The sequence below is a fragment of the Bombina bombina genome, chromosome 12, assembly GCF_027579735.1.
Source record: "Bombina bombina isolate aBomBom1 chromosome 12, aBomBom1.pri, whole genome shotgun sequence".
Lineage (NCBI taxonomy): Eukaryota > Metazoa > Chordata > Amphibia > Anura > Bombinatoridae > Bombina > Bombina bombina.
Window position 1 is genome coordinate 6,488,675 of NC_069510.1, and position 22,751 is coordinate 6,511,425.

At 39.4% G+C, this 22,751-nt stretch overlaps 1 protein-coding gene across 1 annotated transcript in view; it reads right to left on the reverse strand.

Annotated features, from left to right (window-relative positions):
* Positions 1-17,760, reverse strand: part of RAB14 (RAB14, member RAS oncogene family) — a 164,926-nt gene extending 147,166 nt beyond the window's left edge. The window contains exon 1 of the mRNA XM_053695938.1: positions 17,616-17,760. Within this exon, the coding sequence (XP_053551913.1) occupies positions 17,616-17,760 (145 nt within the window). The remainder of the gene's footprint in view (positions 1-17,615) is intronic.
* Between the last annotated feature and the right edge of the window lie 4,991 nt (positions 17,761-22,751).

The following is a 22,751-nucleotide window of genomic DNA, read 5'->3' on the forward strand; positions in this document are numbered from 1 at the left end:
TAGGAAACAATTTTTTAAATATGGGGGGAGGGACGAAAGGAATACCGGGCCTTTCCCATTCTTTATTAACAATGTCCGCCACCCGCTTGGGTATAGGAAAAGCTTCTGGGAGCCCCGGCACCTCTAGGAACTTGTCCATTTTACATAGTTTCTCTGGGATGACTAAATTTTCACAATCATCCAGAGTGGATAATACCTCCTTAAGCAAAATGCGGAGATGTTCCAATTTAAATTTAAATGTAATCACATCAGATTCAGCCTGCTGAGAAATGTTCCCTAAATCAGTAATTTCTCCCTCAGACAAAACCTCCCTGGCCCCCTCAGATTGGGTTAGGGGCCCTTCAGAGATATTAATATCAGCGTCGTCATGCTCTTCAGTAACTAAAACAGAGCAGCCACGCTTACGCTGACAAGGGTTCATTTTGGCTAAAATGTTTTTGACAGAATTATCCATTACAGCCGTTAATTGTTGCATAGTAAGGAGTATTGGCGCGCTAGATGTACTAGGGGCCTCCTGAGTGGGCAAGACTCGTGTAGACGAAGGAGGGAATGATGCAGTACCATGCTTACTCCCCTCACTTGAGGAATCATCTTGGGCATCATTGTCATTATCACATAAATCACATTTATTTAAATGAATAGGAATTCTGGCTTCCCCACATTCAGAACACAGTCTATCTGGTAGTTCAGACATGTTAAACAGGCATAAACTTGAACAGAAAGTACAAAAAACGTTTTAAAATAAAACCGTTACTGTCACTTTAAATTTTAAACTGAACACACTTTATTACTGCAATTGCGAAAAAACATGAAGGAATTGTTCAAAATTCACCAAATTTTCACCACAGCGTCTTAAAGCTTTGAAAATATTGCACACCAATTTTGGAAGCTTTAACCCTTAAAATAACGGAACCGGAGCCGTTTTAAGCTTTAAACCCCTTTACAGTCCCTGGTATCTGCTTTGCTGAGACCCAACCAAACCCAAAGGGGAATACGATACCAAATGACGCCTTCAGAAGTCTTTTATAAGTATCAGAGCTCCTCTCACATGCGACTGCATGCCATGCCTCTCAAAAACAAGTGCGCAACACCGGCGCGAAAATGAGACTCTGCCTATGCTTTGGGAAAGCCCCTAAAGAATAAGGTGTCTAAAACAGTGCCTGCCGATATTATTATATCAAAATACCCATAAAAAATGATTCCTCAAGGCTAAATATGTGTTAATAATCAATCGATTTAGCCCAGAAAAAGTCTACAGTTTAAATAAGCCCTTGTGAAGCCCTTATTTACAATCGTAATAAACATGGCTTACCGGATCCCATAGGGAAAATGACAGCTTCCAGCATTACATCGTCTTGTTAGAATGTGTCATACCTCAAGCAGTAAGAGACTGCACACTGTTCCCCCAACTGAAGTTAATTGCTCTCAACAGTCCTGTGTGGAACAGCCATGGATTTTAGTTACGGTTGCTAAAATCATTTTCCTCATACAAACAGAATTCTTCGTCTCTTTTCTGTTTCTGAGTAAATAGTACGTACCAGCACTATTTGAAAATAACAAACTCTTGATTGAATAATGAAAAACTACAGTTAAACACTAAAAAACTCTAAGCCATCTCCGTGGAGATGTTGCCTGTACAACGGCAAAGAGAATGACTGGGGTAGGCGGAGCCTAGGAGGGATCATGTGACCAGCTTTGCTGGGCTCTTTGCCATTTCCTGTTGGGGAAGAGAATATCCCACAAGTAAGGATGACGCCGTGGACCGGACACACCTATGTTGGAGAAATTTAACTGGCAGCATGCAAAAAATAACCAAAATATGTAAAGGGGAATTATTTATCAGCTATGCAAATCAAATAGCCGATATAGACAAGCTGGATCCTCACGGTCAGAATTAGAGGGGATTCATTTTGTTTGAGAATCTCTAGTTTTGTGCAAGTATCATTATTTGTATATATTGTCACAATATTGTAACATTGTTTACACAAACAATAGATTATAAAAAATATAGCATTTCTATTAAACAATATTTGTATTTTTTTTGCTCCTATTTAATTGTTCTGGTTATAAGTCTAGCAGCTGTAACAGATATTGTTTATCTTATTTTCTTATCACTGCTAACTTGTGTTTAAGCATTTTTGTGTTGGGCACATGATTTTTTTTAACACAGAAAGCAACAAGTATTTAATACCCCTTTATAGAAGGCCGTGACAAATTAGCTTTTCTTTGCATAAGATGCATTTATACAGCACATCTGGGAGTGTTTTTGTAACAATGTATAGTTTTTTTTATTAACATTGTGTTGCTTTTTATACTCCTAACCAAGCCCCAAAGTTTTAGATGTATACTGATGTCTACAGACTCCTGTTTTCCCAGCCCTTTTCACTGGATGTCCCAGCCTAACCTCATCAACAATGATAACCTGGGAGCTTCAAATTAAGTTTCTAAAAGGTTTTATACTGGATTTTTAGATTAGCATCTGTGCATATTCTTCTTTATAGTAGTGTCTATTACATGCAGTTATATGACAATTGGTGTATATTGTCCCTTTAAGTAGCTGGGTTGTTTGCACTAAAACCTTCTGTGTTGAGTAAATTTGTACCAACATTTGCTTGAAATGGACGATATACAAAAAGTTGCATATGTACAAAAAGCAATTACAAATAAATGATCTTCAAGGCAATAGTAAATGCACTGTACACACACACACACGATAAGCAGGTATCAACTGATCGTCAGCAAACATCCATCGCTCTAAACGTCTCCCAAATCTCCTCCTGAAACGGCAAGGACTGCACCAATTGTCATATAATTGCATGTAATAGACACTACTATAGAGAAGAATATGCACAGATACTGATATAAAAATACAGTATACACTAATTGTCATAACTGCATGTAATAGACACTACTATACAGAATATGTACAGATACTGATATAAATATACAGTATACACTAATTGTCATATAACTGCATGTAATAGACACTACTATACAGAATATGTACAGATACTGATATAAATATATAGTATACACTAATTACATATAACTGCATGTAATAGACACTACTATACAGAATATGTACAGATACTGATATAAATATACAGTATACACTAATTACATATATCTGCATGTAATAGACACTACTATACAGAATATGTACAGATACTGATATAAATATACAGTATACACTAATTGTCATATAACTGCATGTAATAGACACTACTATACAGAATATGTACAGATACTGATATAAATATACAGTATACACTAATTGTCATAACTGCATGTAACAGACACTACTATACAGAATACGTACAGATACTGATATAAATATACAGTATACACTAATTGTCATATAACTGAATGTAATATACACTACTATACAGAATATGTACAGATACTGATATAAATATACAGTATACACTAATTGTCATATAACTGCATGTAATAGACACTATTATAGAGAAGAATATGCACAGATACTGATATAAATATACAGTATACACTAATTGTCATATAACTGCATGTAATAGACACTACTATACAGAATATGTACAGATACTGATATAAATATACAGTATACACTAATTGTCATATAACTACATGTAATAGACACTACTATACAGAATATGTACAGATACTGATATAAATATACAGTATACACTAATTGTCATATAACTGCATGTAATAGACACTACTATACAGAATATGTACAGATACTGATATAAATATACAGTATACACTAATTGTCATATAACTGCATGTAACAGACACTACTATACAGAATATGTACAGATACTGATATAAATATACAGTATACACTCATTGTCATATAACTGTATGTAATAGACACTACTATACAGAATATGTACAGATACTGATATAAATATACAGTATACAATAATTGTCATATAACTGCATGTAATAGACACTACTATACAGAATATGTACAGATACTGATATAAATATATAGTATACAATAATTGTCATATAACTGCATGTAATAGACACTACTATACAGAATATGTACAGATACTGATATAAATATATAGTATACAATAATTGTCATATAATTGCATGTAATAGACACTACTATAGAGAAGAATATGCACAGATACTGATATAAAAATACAGTATACACTAATTGTCATATAACTGCATGTAATAGACACTACTATACAGAATATGTACAGATACTGATATAAATATACAGTATATACTAATTACATATAACTGCATGTAATATACACTACTATAGAGAAGAATATGCACAAATACTGATATAAAAATACAGTATATACTAATTACATATAACTGCATGTAATATACACTACTATAGAGAAGAATATGCACAAATACTGATATAAAAATACAGTATATACTAATTACATATAACTGCATGTAATATACACTACTATAGAGAAGAATATGCACAAATACTGATATAAAAATACAGTATATACTAATTACATATAACTGCATGTAATATACACTACTATAGAGAAGAATATGCACAAATACTGATATAAAAATACAGTATATACTAATTACATATAACTGCATGTAATAGACACTACTATAGAGAAGAATATGCACAGATACCGATATAAAAATACAGTATATACTAATTACATATAACTGCATGTTATATACACACTACTACTACTATAGAGAAGAATACTAATTACATATAACTGCATGTAATATACACTACTATAGAGAAGAATATGCACAAATACTGATATAAAAATACAGTATATACTAATTACATATAACTGCATGTTATATACACTACAATAGAGAAGAATATGCACAAATACTGATATAAAAATACAGTATATACTAATTACATAGAACTGCATGTTATATACACACTACTACTATAGAGAAGAATACTAATTACAGATAACTGCATGTAATATACACTACTATAGAGAAGAATATGCACAGATACCGATATAAAAATACAGTATACACTTATTACAGATAACTGCATGTAATATACACTACTATAGAGAAGAATATGCACAGATACTGATATAAATATACAGTATACACTAATTACATATAACTGCATGTAATAGACACTACTATACAGAATATGCACAGATACCGATATAAAAATACAGTATACACTAATTGTCATATAACTGCATGTAATAGACACTACTATACAGAATATGTACAGATACTGATATAAATATACAGTATACGCTAATTGTCATATAACTGCATGTAATAGACACTACTATACAGAATATGTACAGATACTGATATAAATATACAGTATATACTAATTGTCATATAATTGCATGTAATAGACACTACTATAGAGAAGAATATGCACAGATACCGATATAAAAATACAGTATATACTAATTACATATAACTGCATGTTATATACACACTACTACTATAGAGAAGAATACTAATTACATATAACTGCATGTAATATACACTACTATAGAGAAGAATATGCACAAATACTGATATAAAAATACAGTATATACTAATTACATATAACTGCATGTTATATACACTACAATAGAGAAGAATATGCACAAATACTGATATAAAAATACAGTATATACTAATTACATAGAACTGCATGTTATATACACACTACTACTATAGAGAAGAATACTAATTACAGATAACTGCATGTAATATACACTACTATAGAGAAGAATATGCACAGATACCGATATAAAAATACAGTATACACTTATTACAGATAACTGCATGTAATATACACTACTATAGAGAAGAATATGCACAGATACCGATATAAAAATACAGTATACACTTATTACAGATAACTGCATGTAATATACACTACTATAGAGAAGAATATGCACAGATACCGATATAAAAATACAGTATACACTTATTACAGATAACTGCATGTAATATACACTACTATAGAGAAGAATATGCACAGATACTGATATAAATATACAGTATACACTAATTACATATAACTGCATGTAATAGACACTACTATACAGAATATGTACAGATACTGATATAAATATACAGTATACACTAATTGTCATATAACTGCATGTAATAGACACTACTATACAGAATATGTACAGATACTGATATAAATATACAGTATACACTCATTGTCATATAACTGCATGTAATAGACACTACTATACAGAATATGTACAGATACTGATATAAATATACAGTATATACTAATTGTCATATAACTGCATGTAATAGACACTACTATACAGAATATGTACAGATACTGATATAAATATACAGTATACACTAATTGTCATATAACTGCATGTAATAGAGACTACTATACAGAATATGTACAGATACTGATATAAATATACAGTATATACTAATTACATATAACTGCATGTAACAGACACTACTATACAGAATATGTACAGATACCGATATAAAAATACAGTATATACTAATTGTCATATAATTGCATGTAATAGACACTACTATAGAGAAGAATATGCACAGATACCGATATAAAAATACAGTATATACTAATTGTCATATAATTGCATGTAATATACACTACTATAGAGAAGAATATGCACAGCTACTGATATAAAAATACAGTATACACTTATTACAGATAACTGCATGTAATATACACTACTATAGAGAATATGTACAGATACTGATATAAATATACAGTATACACTAATTACATATAACTGCATGTAATAAACACTACTATACAGAATATGTACAGATACTGATATAAATATACAGTATACACTAATTGTCATATAACTGCATGTAATAAACACTACTATACAGAATATGTACAGATACCGATATAAAAATACAGTATATACTAATTGTCATATAATTGCATGTAATATACACTACTATAGAGAAGAATATGCACAGATACTGATATAAAAATACAGTATACACTTATTACAGATAACTGCATGTAATATACACTACTATAGAGAAGAATATGCACAGATACTGATATAAAAATACAGTATACACTTATTACAGATAACTGCATGTAATATACACTACTATAGAGAAGAATATGCACAGATACTGATATAAAAATACAGTATACACTTATTACAGATAACTGCATGTAATATACACTACTATAGAGAAGAATATGCACAGATACCGATATAAAAATACAGTATATACTAATTACAGATAACTGCATGTAATATACACTACTATAGAGAAGAATATGCACAGATACTGATATAAAAATACAGTATATACCAGTGATTTTTAACATTTTGTTTTGCCGTGGCATACTTTACATTAAAAAATCCTGTGGCACACCACCATCCCAAAATTAAAAGTGATGGTCAGCTCTCTCCTTTATAATAAAAAAAGATCCGGAATGTTAGTGAGATTTTAGATGGCGTTTAATTCATCATTTGTAATTAAGTTTCACTATAACTTACTTTATAATATATACAGGCGTACCTTGTTTTATTGCGCTGCACAGATATTTTTATTTTTTTTTATTTTATTTTTTTTACAAATTTAAGGTTTGTGGTAACCCTGTGTCAAGCAAGTCTATAGCGCCATTTCCCCCCCAACATATATACACATATAAAAACACGCACATATAAAACACACACACACACATATATAAAACACACACACATATAAAACATATATACACATATAAAAAACACACACATATAAAACATATATACACATATAAAAAACACACACATATAAAAAACACACACATATAAAAAACACACACATATAAAAAACACACACATATAAAAAACACACACACATAAAAAACACACACACATAAAAAACACACACACATAAAAAACACACACACATAAAAAACACACACACATAAAAAACACACACACATTAAAAACACACACACATTAAAAACACACACATATATAAAACACACAGACACATATATAAAACACACAGACACATATATAAAACACACACACATAAAACACACATTTACAAACACCTACATACACATAAAAAAACCAAATACACATTACACACACACACAATATATATATATAAAAAAAAAAAACACACAAATACACAATTACAAACACCTAAATACAAAAACACAAACACACATATACATACACATAAAACACAAATGCACATATACATACACACAATCACCTACATACACATATATACACATAAAAACACAAATACACACACATATAAAATACACTTTTACAAACACTTACATACACATACAAAAACAAATACACATATACACACACATACATACACATATAAAACACAAATACACATAAACAAAAACACAAACACATATACAAACACATACACACACAAGCCAGCAGCAAAAAAAATTACAACTCGCTGAAGGCTCAGAGGTTAGCATTTGTTAATTAGGTATGTACATTGGGGAAGGGTTAGACATAACGCTGATGCTATGGTGTAAATATAACTTTTATATGTGTGGGGGTGGAATTATAGTGTGTCTCACTTTATTGATGTGGTCTGGAACTATACCTGCAATATCTCCGAGGTACACCTGTCCTGTATATATAAAATATAAATAACCCACGCTCTGCCGCCGACTTCAAAAGTCAATTTCTCTGGGAGCCAACGGTCAGCGCTCTCCCCATATGACACTTGTTGTAGCTAGAGCACTGATTGGACTATTCAAAATGTTCACTCACAGAAAAAATTTCTTTTGAAGCAGCGGAGTGCGGGGAATTAGAATTTCATATCTATATTAAAAAGTAAGTTATAGCGCAACTTCATTATATCTGATGAATTAACCTCTATCTAAAATAACACTAAGATTCCGGATCTGATTTTATAAAGGGTAGAGTTTACTCAAAACTAAAACACACAAAAATCATTTAGAGAAAATATATATAATTTGTACATTGATTATTTTCCTGGTTTTACTGTAAATTTACAAAATTCAGAAATGAACCCTGCAACATCATACACAGTGAATGCTAGATCAGTGCAGAAGCGCATTTACAACTCTGAATAGTCACAGCAGAGGAAATAATCATTCCAATAGCTTTTCAATGGTTTTATTCCTAGACTGCAAAACAATGCAGTGCTTATTTGCCAATAGTGATTGTAATAATTAATAACACATCCTATGATCTACAGAAAGCCAGAGCAGTAGCAAATAAACAGGAGTGTGATCAGGGCTAATAGCTGTAAACAATACAGACATTACTGCATTCTACAACACACAAGAACAGCAAATAGACATACAACTCCTCCTACTAGCAAGTAATAAAGAGATGACATAAGGTAACAAGAGAAATCAGAGCCGTCCCGCACCTTAACTCCTTCACAGCCAGAGGTTTGTACTGTTACAAAGAAGGCAGAGATAAAAATGTTGCCTCTGCAGTAAAAATAGGAGGGGCAGAATTTCTGCAGCATCTAAATAATCACAACATCTAAGCTCCCTAAGATAAAAATCCAGCAGATATACAAAGGTGCAAGATGCTGACAGTATGAGGCCTAAACAGCTGAGAGGAAAATAAGGGATGTGGTCACGGGATGAGGCTCTTCCGGAAACTGTCAGCTTTTTCTGACATACAATGGCTGGGCCTGCTGGGCCAATGGTCACTGCTGCAGGGGAGGTGGCAGTGGTGCCGGGAAGGACTAGGCTACACACGGCTGTCATGTAATAATGGCTATTAACTATATGACTGCTGGGGAGGTCTGCTGAGCTAGTAGGTAGTGAGTACAGGAAGGGCATGGTATCTAGCTGGGCATACACCACGGGTGTCAAGTAATCACTGTGCATTCACCCCCTGACTGCTGGGGAGAGCTGCTGAGCTAGAAGGGAATGGGTACAGGACATGGGTTAGGCATACAAGGAAGGTTGTTAAGCTAATTGGCACCAGAAGGGGCATGGGTTAGGCATACCAAGAGGGTTATTAAGCTTATTGGCACCAGACAGAGGCAGCAGAAGGGGCATGGGCTAGGCATACAAGGAGGGTGGTTAAGCTAATTGGCACCAGGCATTAAAGGCAGCAGAAGGGGCATGGGCTAGGCATACAAGGAGGGTGGTTAAGCTAATTGGCACCAGGCATTAAAGGCAGCAGAAGGGGCATGGGTTAGGCATACAAGGAGGGTTATTAAGCTTATTGGCACCAGACATTAGAGGCAGCAGTAGGGGCATGGGCTAGGCATACAAAGGGGGTTGTTAAGCTTATTGGCACCAGACATTTGAGGCAGCAGTAGGGGGATGAACTAGGTTGAGCTGGGCATACACACCTGCGGGGACATTAACCCCCTGAGTGCTGGAGAGGCCTGCTGAGCTAGTGGGCATATGAGTGGGTATGGGTAGGGCCTGAGCTGGGCATACACACCTGCGGGGACATTAACCCTCTGAGTGCTGGAGAGGCCTGCTGAGCTAGTGGGCACATGAGTGGGTATGGGTAGGGCCTGAGCTGGGCATACACACCTGCGGGGACATTAACCCCCTGAGTGCTGGAGAGGCCTGCTGAGCTAGTGGGCACATGAGTGGGTATGGGTAGGGCCTGAGCTGGGCATACACACCTGCGGGGACATTAACCCCCTGAGTGCTGGAGAGGCCTGCTGAGCTAGTGGGCACATGAGTGGGTATGGGTAGGGCCTGAGCTGGGCATACACACCTGCGGGGACATTAACCCCCTGAGTGCTGGAGAGGCCTGCTGAGCTAGTGGGCACATGAGTGGGTATGGGTAGGGTCTGAGCTGGGCATACACACCTGCGGGGACATTAACCCCCTGAGTGCTGGAGAGGCCTGCTGAGCTAGTGGGCATATGAGTGGGTATGGGTAGGGCCTGAGCTGGGCATACACACCTGCGGGGACATTAACCCCCTGAGTGCTGGAGAGGCCTGCTGAGCTAGTGGGCACATCAGTGGGTATGGGTAGGGCCTGAGCTGGGCATACACACCTGCGGGGACATTAACCCCCTGAGTGCTGGAGAGGCCTGCTGAGCTAGTGGGCATATGAGTGGGTATGGGTAGGGCCTGAGCTGGGCATACACACCTGCGGGGACATTAACCCCCTGAGTGCTGGAGAGGCCTGCTGAGCTAGTGGGCACATCAGTGGGTATGGGTAGGGCCTGAGCTGGCCATACACACCTGCGGGGACATTAACCCCCTGAGTGCTGGAGAGGCCTGCTGGGCACATTAGTAGGAATGGATAGCGCCTGCCATGTAAACAAGAGCAGATGAACCCCCTGTGTACCAGTGTTCAGCGGGGCACTTCCCGGTGTCATTACCTGTACAAGCGGCGGTGGCCGGGCAGCTGACTGGGGAGAAGATCTCTGGGCGGGTTCAGTCACCAGCCCCTCCTACCTCTCTGTCTCCCTGGCTAAATCTGCGCTTTACCCCTGCACAGCACTGCTGAGCCTGTTCCAAGATGGCGTCGTAAGCACGGGGTTTCCCGGACACCAGACCAGCAGGGGCTGTTAGGGGACGGGCGATGGAGCCGGGCACGCGCGCCACTGACTGTCGTGACGTCACTGAATAGGTCTCCCTCAGTATTAAGTAACGTGCCAGGTGACGTGCACGTGATACGTGCCTTGCTGCGCAGTCTGGTGACTCAGTACATATTACACGCAGCAAATAGCTATCCTGGCTTCACTTATAGTTATAGGAAATAAGGTCAGTAGTTTTCTTATGTTTAAATGATCAGGAAATACAGCAGAGTTGCTCAATCAAGTACCTAATAAAAAGACAGAGCAGACTGTGCTGCATATCTCACATGCACACGCCTTGCAAGTCTTGGGACTTGCATATTGATTGGTTATTTAAAGGCCCTTTACAATTAGATGTGGCTAATGACATTTTGATATAAAATATTATTATTACTATTAGACATCCCAGGTCTCCCTGATTGTAATAGCGGCTCCCTGATGCCAGCAAATGGAGTGCAATCTCCCTGTAACTCCAAGTACCATGATCCAATGTGGCCCAAATCTGGAAAATTGTTTTTTTAAGGAGCCTTTAGTTACTGGGACGTTATAGAACCCTCAAAGTACCATGGTCCAATGTGGCCCAAATCCGGAAAATTGTTTTTTTAAGGAGCCTTTAGTTACTGGGACGTTATAGAACCCTCACAGTACCATGATCCAATGTGGCCCAAATCTGAAAAAGTGTTTCTTTAAGGAATGCCTTTAGTTACTGGGACGTTATAGAACCCTCAAAGTATCATGATCCAATGTGGCCCAAATCTGGAAAATTGTTTTTTTAAGGAGCCTTTAGTTACTGGGACGTTATAGAACCCTCACAGTACCATGATCCAATGTGGCTCAAATCTGAAAAAGTGTTTCTTTAAGGAATGCCTTTAGTTACTGGGACGTTATAGAACCCTCAAAGTACCATGATCCAATGTAGCCCAAATCTGAAAAAGTGTTTCTTTAAGGAATGCCTTTAGTTACTGGGACGATATAGAACCCTCAAAGTACCATGATCCAATGTGGCCCAAATATGAAAAAGTGTTTCTTTAAGGAATGCCTTTAGTTACTGGGACGATATAGAACCCTCAAAGTACCATGATCCAATGTGGCCCAAATCTGAAAAAGTGTTTCTTTAAGGAATGCCTTTAGTTACTGGGACGATATAGAACCCTCAAAGTACCATGATCCAATATGGCCCAAATCTGAAAAAGTGTTTCTTTAAGGAATGCCTTTAGTTACTGGGACGATATAGAACCCTCAAAGTACCATGATCCAATGTGGCCCAAATCCGGAAAAGTGTTTCTTTAAGGAATGCCTTTAGTTACTGGGACGATATAGAACCCTCAAAGTACCATGATCCAATGTGGCCCAAATCCGGAAAAGTGTTTCTTTAAGGAATGCCTTTAGTTACTGGGACGATATAGAACCCTCAAAGTACCATGATCCAATGTGGCCCAAATCTGAAAAAAGTGTTTCTTTAAGGAATGCCTTTAGTTACTGGGACGTTATAGAACCCTCAAAGTACCATGATCCAATGTAGCCCAAATCTGAAAAAGTGTTTCTTTAAGGAATGCCTTTAGTTACTGGGACGATATAGAAACCTCAAAGTACCATGATCCAATGTGGCCCAAATCTGAAAAAGTGTTTCTTTAAGGAATGCCTTTAGTTACTGGGACGATATAGAACCCTCAAAGTACCATGATCCAATGTGGCCCAAATCCGGAAAAGTGATTCTTTAAGGAATGCCTTTAGTTACTGGGACGATATAGAACCCTCAAAGTACCATGATCCAATGTGGCCCAAATCCGGAAAAGTGTTTCTTTAAGGAATGCCTTTAGTTACTGGGACGATATAGAACCCTCAAAGTACCATGATCCAATGTGGCCCAAATCCGGAAAAGTGTTTCTTTAAGGAATGCCTTTAGTTACTGGGACGATATAGAACCCTCAAAGTACCATGATCCAATGTAGCCCAAATCCGAAAAAGTGTTTCTTTAAGGAATGCCTTTAGTTACTGGGACGATATATAGAACCCTCAAAGTATCAGTAACCAAAAAGTATCAGTAACCAAAAAGCCCCCCTGATTTTAATAAAAACACAAATACTACCTTATTTACTGCACGTAATTAAACCTTGTATTCTAAAATATTTAAGCATTCAACAAGCGTACGGTCACTGGAAAATAGGTTTATTGTATGTGGTTGTGCAATAAAGCTACTTTTTTTAAATGTGACTTTAGTGGGAAGCTAATTTAATGATAAGTCTCTATTTTATTTAGGGTTTCAAGGTGTCCAATATATAACTGGGAGGGGGACGGGTGGCGGCGCAGTAGCGGGAGAAGCCACCTCCCTGAAATGAGCTTTTGCAGGTTGGGATGTCTGCTATTAGTATATCTTATTTATAAAGTGCCAGCATTTTTCTCAGCACTGTCCAAGGGACCAATTGATATAAGTACAACAATTAGATAAGACAAATATGACAAATACATGAGGAATTTAGGGCCATATTCCCCTGGTATTTAGAACTCGATTCCCATGGTTACTTACAATATTCCTTTTTACTTAAAGAGGAATGTGTAATATGTTCTAGTCAGCTACATAATGGCCCCAGTTTATCAATTTATCACAAGAGCTGCTGGTGCAACGCCGCCCCCTGCAGACTCGCGGCAAATAGGCAGCCAGCAGGGGGTGTCAATCAACCCGATCATACTCAATCGGGTTGATTTCCAGCGATGTCTGTCCGCCTGCTCAGAGCAGGCGGACAGGGTTATGGAGCAGCGGTCTTTGTGACCGCTGCTTCATAACTGCTGTTTCTGGCGAGACTGCTGGCTTGCCAGAAACACAGGGCATCAAGCTCCATTCGAAGCTTGATAGATAGGCCCCATTATCTCTACCAACAGAAATCCTTTATAATCTAAGATATGGCTTTTCTATGGATGATGTTTTTAAAATCTAAACATCTATTAACATTATTATATACATATACACACACTATGAGCTCGATTTATCAAGCCATGGCGAACATATTTGGCCAGTCCGCTCAAGCAGGTCACAGTATCTTCATTATCTGCAACATCAATAGGAACCACAGACGCTCTATCCTTATCGCAGGTCACAGTAACTTCATTATCAGCAACATCAATAGGAACCACAGACGCTGTATCCTTAGCGCCGGTCACAGTATCTTCATTATCTGCAACATCAATAGGAACCACAGACGCTCTATCCTTAGCGCAGGTCACAGTATCTTCATTATCTGCAACATCAATAGGAACCACAGACGCTCTATCCTTACCGCAGCTCACAGTAACTTCATTATCAGCAACATCAATAGGAACCACAGACGCTCTATCCTTAGCGCAGGTCACAATATCTTCATTATCTGCAACATCAATAGGAACCACAGACGCACTGTCCTTAGCGCAGGTCACAGTAACTTCATTATCAGCAACATCAATAGGAACCACAGACGCTCTATCCTTAGCGCAGGTCACAATATCTTCATTATCAGCAACATCAATAGGAACCACAGACGCTCTATCCTTACCGCAGGTCACAATATCTTCATTATCTGCAACATCAATAGGAACCACAGACGCTCTATCCTTAGCGCAGGTCACAATATCTTCATTATCTGCAACATCAATAGGAACCACAGACGCTCTATCCTTAGCGCAGGTCACAGTATCTTCATTATCTGCAACATCAATAGGAACCACAGACGCTCTATCCTTAGCGCAGGTCACAGTATCTTCATTATCTGCAACATCAATAGGAACCACAGACGCTCTATCCTTAGCGCAGGTCACAGTATCTTCATTATCTGCAACATCAATAGGAACCACAGACGCTCTATCCTTAGCGCAGGTCACAATATCTTCATTATCTGCAACATCAATAGGAACCACAGACACACTGTCCTTAGCGCAGGTCACAGCATCTTCATTATCTGCAACATCAATAGGAACCACAGACGCACTGTCCTTAGCGCAGGTCACAGCATCTTCATTATCTGCAACATCAATAGGAACCACAGACGCTCTATCCTTAGCGCAGGTCACAGTATCTTCATTATCTGCAACATCAATAGGAACCACAGACGCTCTATCCTTAGCGCAGGTCACAGTATCTTCATTATCTGCAACATCAATAGGAACCACAGACGCTCTATCCTTAGCGCAGGTCACAGTATCTTCATTATCTGCAACATCAATAGGAACCACAGACGCACTGTCCTTAGCGCAGGTCACAATATCTTCATTATCTGCAAAATCAATAGGAACCACAGATGCACTGTCCTTAGCGCAGGTCACAGTAACTTCCTTATCTGCAACATCAATAGGAACCACAGACACACTGTCCTTAGCGCAGGTCACAGTAACTTCATTATCAGCAACATCAATAGGAACCACAGACGCTCTATCCTTAGCGCAGGTCACAATATCTTCATTATCTGCAACATCAATAGGAACCACAGATGCACTGTCCTTAGCGCAGGTCACAGTAACTTCATTATCTGCAACATCAATAGGAACCACAGACGCTCTATCCTTAGCGCAGGTCACAGTAACTTCATTATCTGCAACATCAATAGGAACCACAGACGCACTGTCCTTAGCGCAGGTCACAATATTTTCATTATCTGCAACATCAATAGGAACCACAGATGCACTATCCTTAGCGCAGGTCACAGTAACTTCATTATCTGCAACATCAATAGGAACCACAGACGCACTGTCCTTAGTTCAGGTCATAGTATCTTCATTATCTGCAACATCAATAGGAACCACAGACGCAGTGTCCTTAGCGCAGGTCATAGTATCTTCATTATCAGCAACCTCAATAGGAACCACAGACGCACTGTCCTTAGCGCAGGTCATAGTATCTTCATTATCAGCAACCTCAATAGGAACCACAGACGCACTGTCCTTAGCGCAGGTCATAGTATCTTCATTATCAGCAACCTCAATAGGAACCACAGACGCACTGTCCTTAGCGCAGGTCATAGTATCTTCATTATCAGCAACCTCAATAGGAACCACAGATGCACTATCCTTAGCGCAGGTCACAATATCTTCATTATCTGCAACATCAATAGGAACCGCAGACACACACTGTCCTTAGCGCAGGTCATAGTATCTTCATTATCAGCAACCTCAATAGGAACCACAGACGCACTGTCCTTAGCGCAGGTCATAGTATCTTCATTATCAGCAACCTCAATAGGAACCACAGACGCACTGTCCTTAGCGCAGGTCATAGTATCTTCATTATCAGCAACCTCAATAGGAACCACAGACGCTTTATCCTTAGCGCAGGTCACAGTATCTTCATTATCAGCAACATCAATAGGAACCACAGATGCACTATCCTTAGCTCAGGTCACAGTAACTTCATTATTAGCAACATCAATAGGAACCACAGACGCTCTATCCTTAGCGCAGGTCACAGTAACTTCATTATCTGCAACATCAATAGGAACAACAGACGCACTGTCCTTAGCGCAGGTCACAGTATCTTCATTATCAGCAACCTCAATAGGAACCACAGACGCTCTATCCTTAGCGCAGGTCATAGTATCTTCATTATCTGCAACATCAATAGGAACCACAGACGCACTGTCCTTAGTGCAGGTCATAGTATCTTCATTATCTGCAACATCAATAGGAACCACAGACACACACTGTCCTTAGCGCAGGTCACAGTAACTTCATTATCTGCAACATCAATAGGAACCACAGATGCACTGTCCTTAGCACAGGTCATAGTATCTTTATTACCAGCAACATCAATAGGAACCACAGACGCACTGTCCTTAGCGCAGGTCATAGTATCTTCATTATCAGCAACATCAATAGGAACCACAGACGCTCTATCCTTAGCGCAGGTCACAGTAACTTAATTATCTGCAACATCAATAGGAACCACAGACGCTCTATCCTTAGCGCAGGTCATAGTATCTTCATTATCTGCAACATCAATAGGAACCACAGACTCACTGTCCTTAGCGCAGGTCACAGTATCTTCATTATCTGCAACATCAATAGGAACCACAGACACACTGTCCTTAGCGCAGGTCATAGTATCTTTATTACCAGCAACCTCAATAGGAACCACAGACGCTCTATCCTTAGCGCAGGTCACAATATCTTCATTATCTGCAACATCAATAGGAACCACAGATGCACTGTCCTTAGCGCAGGTCATAGTATCTTCATTATCAGCAACATCAATAGAAACCACAGACGCACTGTCCTTAGCGCAGGTCATAGTATCTTCATTATCAGCAACATCAATAGAAACCACAGACGCACTGTCCTTAGCGCAGGTCATAGTATCTTCATTATCAGCAACATCAATAGGAACCACAGACGCACTGTCCTTAGCGCAGGTCATAGTATCTTCATTATCAGCAACATCAATAGGAACCACAGACGCACTGTCCTTAGCGCAGGTCATAGTATCTTCATTATCAGCAACATCAATAGGAACCACAGACGCACTGTCCTTAGCGCAGGTCATAGTATCTTCATTATCAGCAACATCTATAGGAACCACAGACGCACTGTCCTTAGCGCAGGTCATAGTATCTTCATTATCAGCAACATCAATAGGAACCACAGACGCACTGTCCTTAGCGCAGGTCATAGTATCTTCATTATCAGCAACATCTATAGGAACCACAGACGCACTGTCCTTAGCGCAGGTCATAGTATCTTCATTATCAGCAACATCAATAGGAACCACAGACGCAAGCTCTCCTTTGTGCTCCCGTGCAACCCCGCCCCCTGCCCGTACAAGCCAACCACGCGCAGGTTCTCTTGTGTCTGATGACTGCTGCTTGATAAATACTGACTGCAGGTTCTATTGTGTCTGATGACCGCTGCTTGATAAATACTGACTGCAGGTTCTCTTGTGTCTGATAACCGCTGCTTGATAAATACTGACTGCAGGTTCTCTTGTGTCCGATGACCTCTGCTTGATAAATATACTGACTGCAGGTTCTCTTGTGTCTGATGACCGCTGCTTGATAAATACTGACTGCAGGTTCTCTTGTGTCTGATGACCGCTGCTTGATAAATAATGACTGCAGGTTCTCTTGTGTCTGGTGATCGCTGCATGATAAATACTGACTGCAAGTTATCTTGTGTCTGATGACAGCTGCTTGATAAATACTAACTGCAGGTTCTCTTGTGTCTGATGACCGCTGCTTGATAAATACTGACTGCAGGTTCTCTTGTGTCTGATGACCGCAGCTTGATAAATACTGACTGCAGGTTCTCTTGTGTCTGATGACCGCTGCTTGATAAATACTGACTGCAGGTTCTCTTGTGTCTGATGACCGCAGCTTGATAAATACTGACTGCAGGTTCTCTTATGTCTGATGACTACTGCTTTATAAATACTGACTGCAGGTTCTCTTGTGTCTGACGACCGCTGCTTAATAAATACTGACTGCAGGTTCTCTTGTGTCTGATGACCGCTGCTTGATAAATACTGACTGCAGGTTCTCTTGTGTCTGATGACCGCTGCTTGATAAATACTGACTGCAGGTTCTCTTTTGTCTGATGACCGCTGCTTGATAAATACTGACTGCAGGTTCTCTTGTGTCTGATGACCGCTGCTTGATAAATACTGACTGCAGGTTCTCTTGTGTCTGATAACCTCTGCTTGATAAATACTGACTGCAGGTTCTCTTGTGTCTGACGACCGCTGCTTGATAAATACTGACTGCAGGTTCTCTTGTGTCTGATGACCGCTGCTTGATAAATACTGACTGCAGGTTCTCTTGTGTCTGCAGACCGCTGCTTGATAGACACTAACTGCTGGTTCTCTTGTGTGAAACTGCATTTAAAAGGGGGAGAAGGGCTTCATAAACAGAGCCCCAAATAGCCAAAAGTATGTGTACCCCTGACTATCATACCTATATGAGCTTGGTGCACATCCCATTACAAAACCATACACATTAATATGGAGTTGGCTTCCCTTTGTGGCTATAACAGCTGAAACTCTTCTGGGAAGGTTTTCTACAAGATTTTGATAAGGAGTTTATTGTGGTTGTTTGCACGTGTTAAGTTTTGCGCTTATATTACAACTTGAAATGCGACCGCTTAAGTGCTATTGAAATTAACGCACTAGAAGTTAACGCATACAAATCATTTACTTTCAACTTGCAATAAAAGCACAACTCGATGCGTGCAAAAGCTTACTTCTAGTAGGAATTTTAAATAACCCGCCACTCGTAATCTCTCCCTCATTGTGGCTATCGATTCTATTGATCCTGGTAATAAAGATACTGTGACCTGCGCTAAGGACAGTGTGTCTATGGTTCCTATTGATGTTGCAGATAATGAAGATACTGTGACCTGCGCTAAGGATAGAGCGTCTGTGGTTCCTATTGATGTTGCTGATAATGAAGATACTGTGACCTGCGCTAAGGATAGAGCGTCTGTGGTTCCTATTAATGTTGCAGATAATGAAGATACTGTGACCTGCGCTAAGGACAGTGCTTCTGTGGTTCCTATTGATGTTGCTGATAATGAAGATACTGTGACCTACGCTAAGGACAGTGTGTCTGTGGTTCCTATTGATGTTGCTGATAATGAAGTTACTGTGACCTGCGCTAAGGATAGAGCGTCTGTGGTTCCTATTGATGTTGCAGATAATGAAGGTACTGTGACCTGCGCTAAGGATAGAGCGTCTGTGGTTCCTATTGATGTTGCAGGTAATGAAGATGCTGTGATCTGCGCTAAGGATAGAGTGTCTGTGGTTCCTATTGATATTGCAGGTAATGAAGATGCTGTGACTTGCGCTAAGGATAGAGCGTCTGTGGTTCCTATTGATGTTGCTGATAATGAAGATACTGTGACCTGCGCTAAGGATAGAGCGTCTGTGGTTCCTATTGATGTTGCAGATAATGAAGATACTGTGACCTGTGCTAAGGATAGAGCGTCTGTGGTTCCTATTGATGTTGCTGATAATGAAGCTACTGTGACCTGCGCTAAGGATAGTGTGTCTGTGGTTCCTATTGATGTTGCTGATAATGACGTTACTGTGACCTGCGCTAAGGATAGAGCGTCTGTGGTTCCTATTGATGTTGCTTATAATGAAGATACTGTGACCTGCGCTAAGGATAGAGCGTCTGTGGTTCCTATTGATGTTGCTGATAATGAAGATACTGTGACCTGCGCTAAGGATAGAGCGTCTATGGTTCCTATTGATGTTGCTGATAATGAAGTTACTGTGACCTGCGCTAAGGATAGAGCGTCTGTGGTTCCTATTGATGTTGCTGATAATGAAGATACTGTGACCTGCGCTAAGGATAGAGCGTCTGTGGTTCCTATTGATGTTGCTGATAATGAAGATACTGTGACCTGCGCTAAGGATAGAGAGTCTGTGGGTCCTATTGATGTTGCAGATAATGAAGATATTGTGACCTGCGCTAAGGATAGAGCGTCTGTGGTTCCTATTGATGTTGCTAATAATAAAGATACTATGACCTGCGCTAAGGATGGAGCGTCTGTGGTTCCTATTGATGTTGCAGATAATGAAGATACTGTGACCTGCGCTAAGGACAGTGCGTCTGTGGTTCCTATTGATGTTGCTGATAATGAAGTTACTGTGACCTGCGCTAAGGATAGAGCGTCTGTGGTTCCTATTGATGTTGCTGATAATGAAGTTACTGTGACCTGCGCTAAGGATAGAGCGTCTGTGGTTCCTATTGATGTTGCAGATAATGAAGATATTGTGACCTGCGCTAAGGATGGAGCGTCTGTGGTTCCTATTGATGTTGCAGATAATGAAGATACTGTGACCTGCGCTAAGGATAGAGCGTCTGTGGTTCCTATTGATGTTGCTCATAATGAAGTTACTGTGACCTGCGCTAAGGACAGTGCGTCTGTGGTTCCTATTGATGTTGCAGATAATGAAGTTACTGTGACCTGCGCTAAGGACAGTGTGTCTGTGGTTCCTATTTATGTTGCAGATAATGAAGTTACTGTGACCTGCGCTAAGGATAGAGCATCTGTGGTTCCTATTGATGTTGCTGATAATGAAGATAGTGTGACCTGCGGTAAGGATAGAGCGTTTGTGGTTCCTATTGATGTTGCAGATAATGAAGTTACTGTGACCTGCGCTAAGGATAGAGCGTCTGTGGTTCCTATTGATGTTGCTGATAATAAAGATACTGTGACCTGCGGTAAGGATAGAGCGTCTGTGGTTCCTATTGATGTTGCAGATAATGAAGATACTGTGACCTGCGCTAAGGACAGTGCGTCTGTGGTTCCTATTGATGTTGCAGATAATGAAGATACTGTGACCTGCGCTAAGGATAGAGCGTATGTGGTTCCTATTGATGTTGCAGATAATGAAGTTACTGTGACCTGCGGTAAGGATAGAGCGTCTGTGGTTCCTATTGATGTTGCAGATAATGAAGTTACTGTGACCTGCGCTAAGGATAGAGCGTCTGTGGTTCCTATTGATGTTGCAGATAATGAAGATACTGTGACCTGCGGTAAGGATAGAGCGTCTGTGGTTCCTATTGATGTTGCTGATAATGAAGATACTGTGACCTGCGCTAAGGATAGTGTGTCTGTGGTTCCTATTGATGTTGCTGATAATAAAGATACTGTGACCTGCGCTAAGGACAGTGTGTCTGTGGTTCCTATTGATGTTGCTGATAATGAAGATGCTGTGACCTGCGCTAAGGATAGAGCGTCTGTGGTTCCTATTGATGTTGCTGATAATGAAGATAGTGTGACCTGCGCTAAGGATAGAGCGTCTGTGGTTCCTATTGATGTTGCTGATAATGAAGATGCTGTGACCTGCGCTAAGGATAGAGCGTCTGTGGTTCCTATTGATATTGCAGATAATGAAGATACTGTGACCTGCGCTAAGGATAGAGCGTCTGTGGTTCCTATTGATGTTGCTGATAATGAAGATACTGTGACCTGCGCTAAGGATAGTGCATCTGTGGTTCCTATTGATGTTGTAGATAATGAAGATATTGTGACCTGCGCTAAGGATAGAGCGTCTGTGGTTCCTATTGATGTTGCAGATAATGAAGTTACTGTGACCTGCGATAAGGATAGAGCGTCTGTGGTTCCTATTGATGTTGCAGATAATGAAGATACTGTGACGTGCGCTAAGGATAGAGCGTCTGTGGTTCCTATTGATGTTGCTCATAATGAAGTTACTGTGACCTGCGATAAGGACAGTGCGTCTGTGGTTCCTATTGATGTTGCTGATAATTAAGTTACTGTGACCTGCGCTAAGGACAGTGTGTCTGTGGTTCCGATTTATGTTGCAGATAATGAAGTTACTGT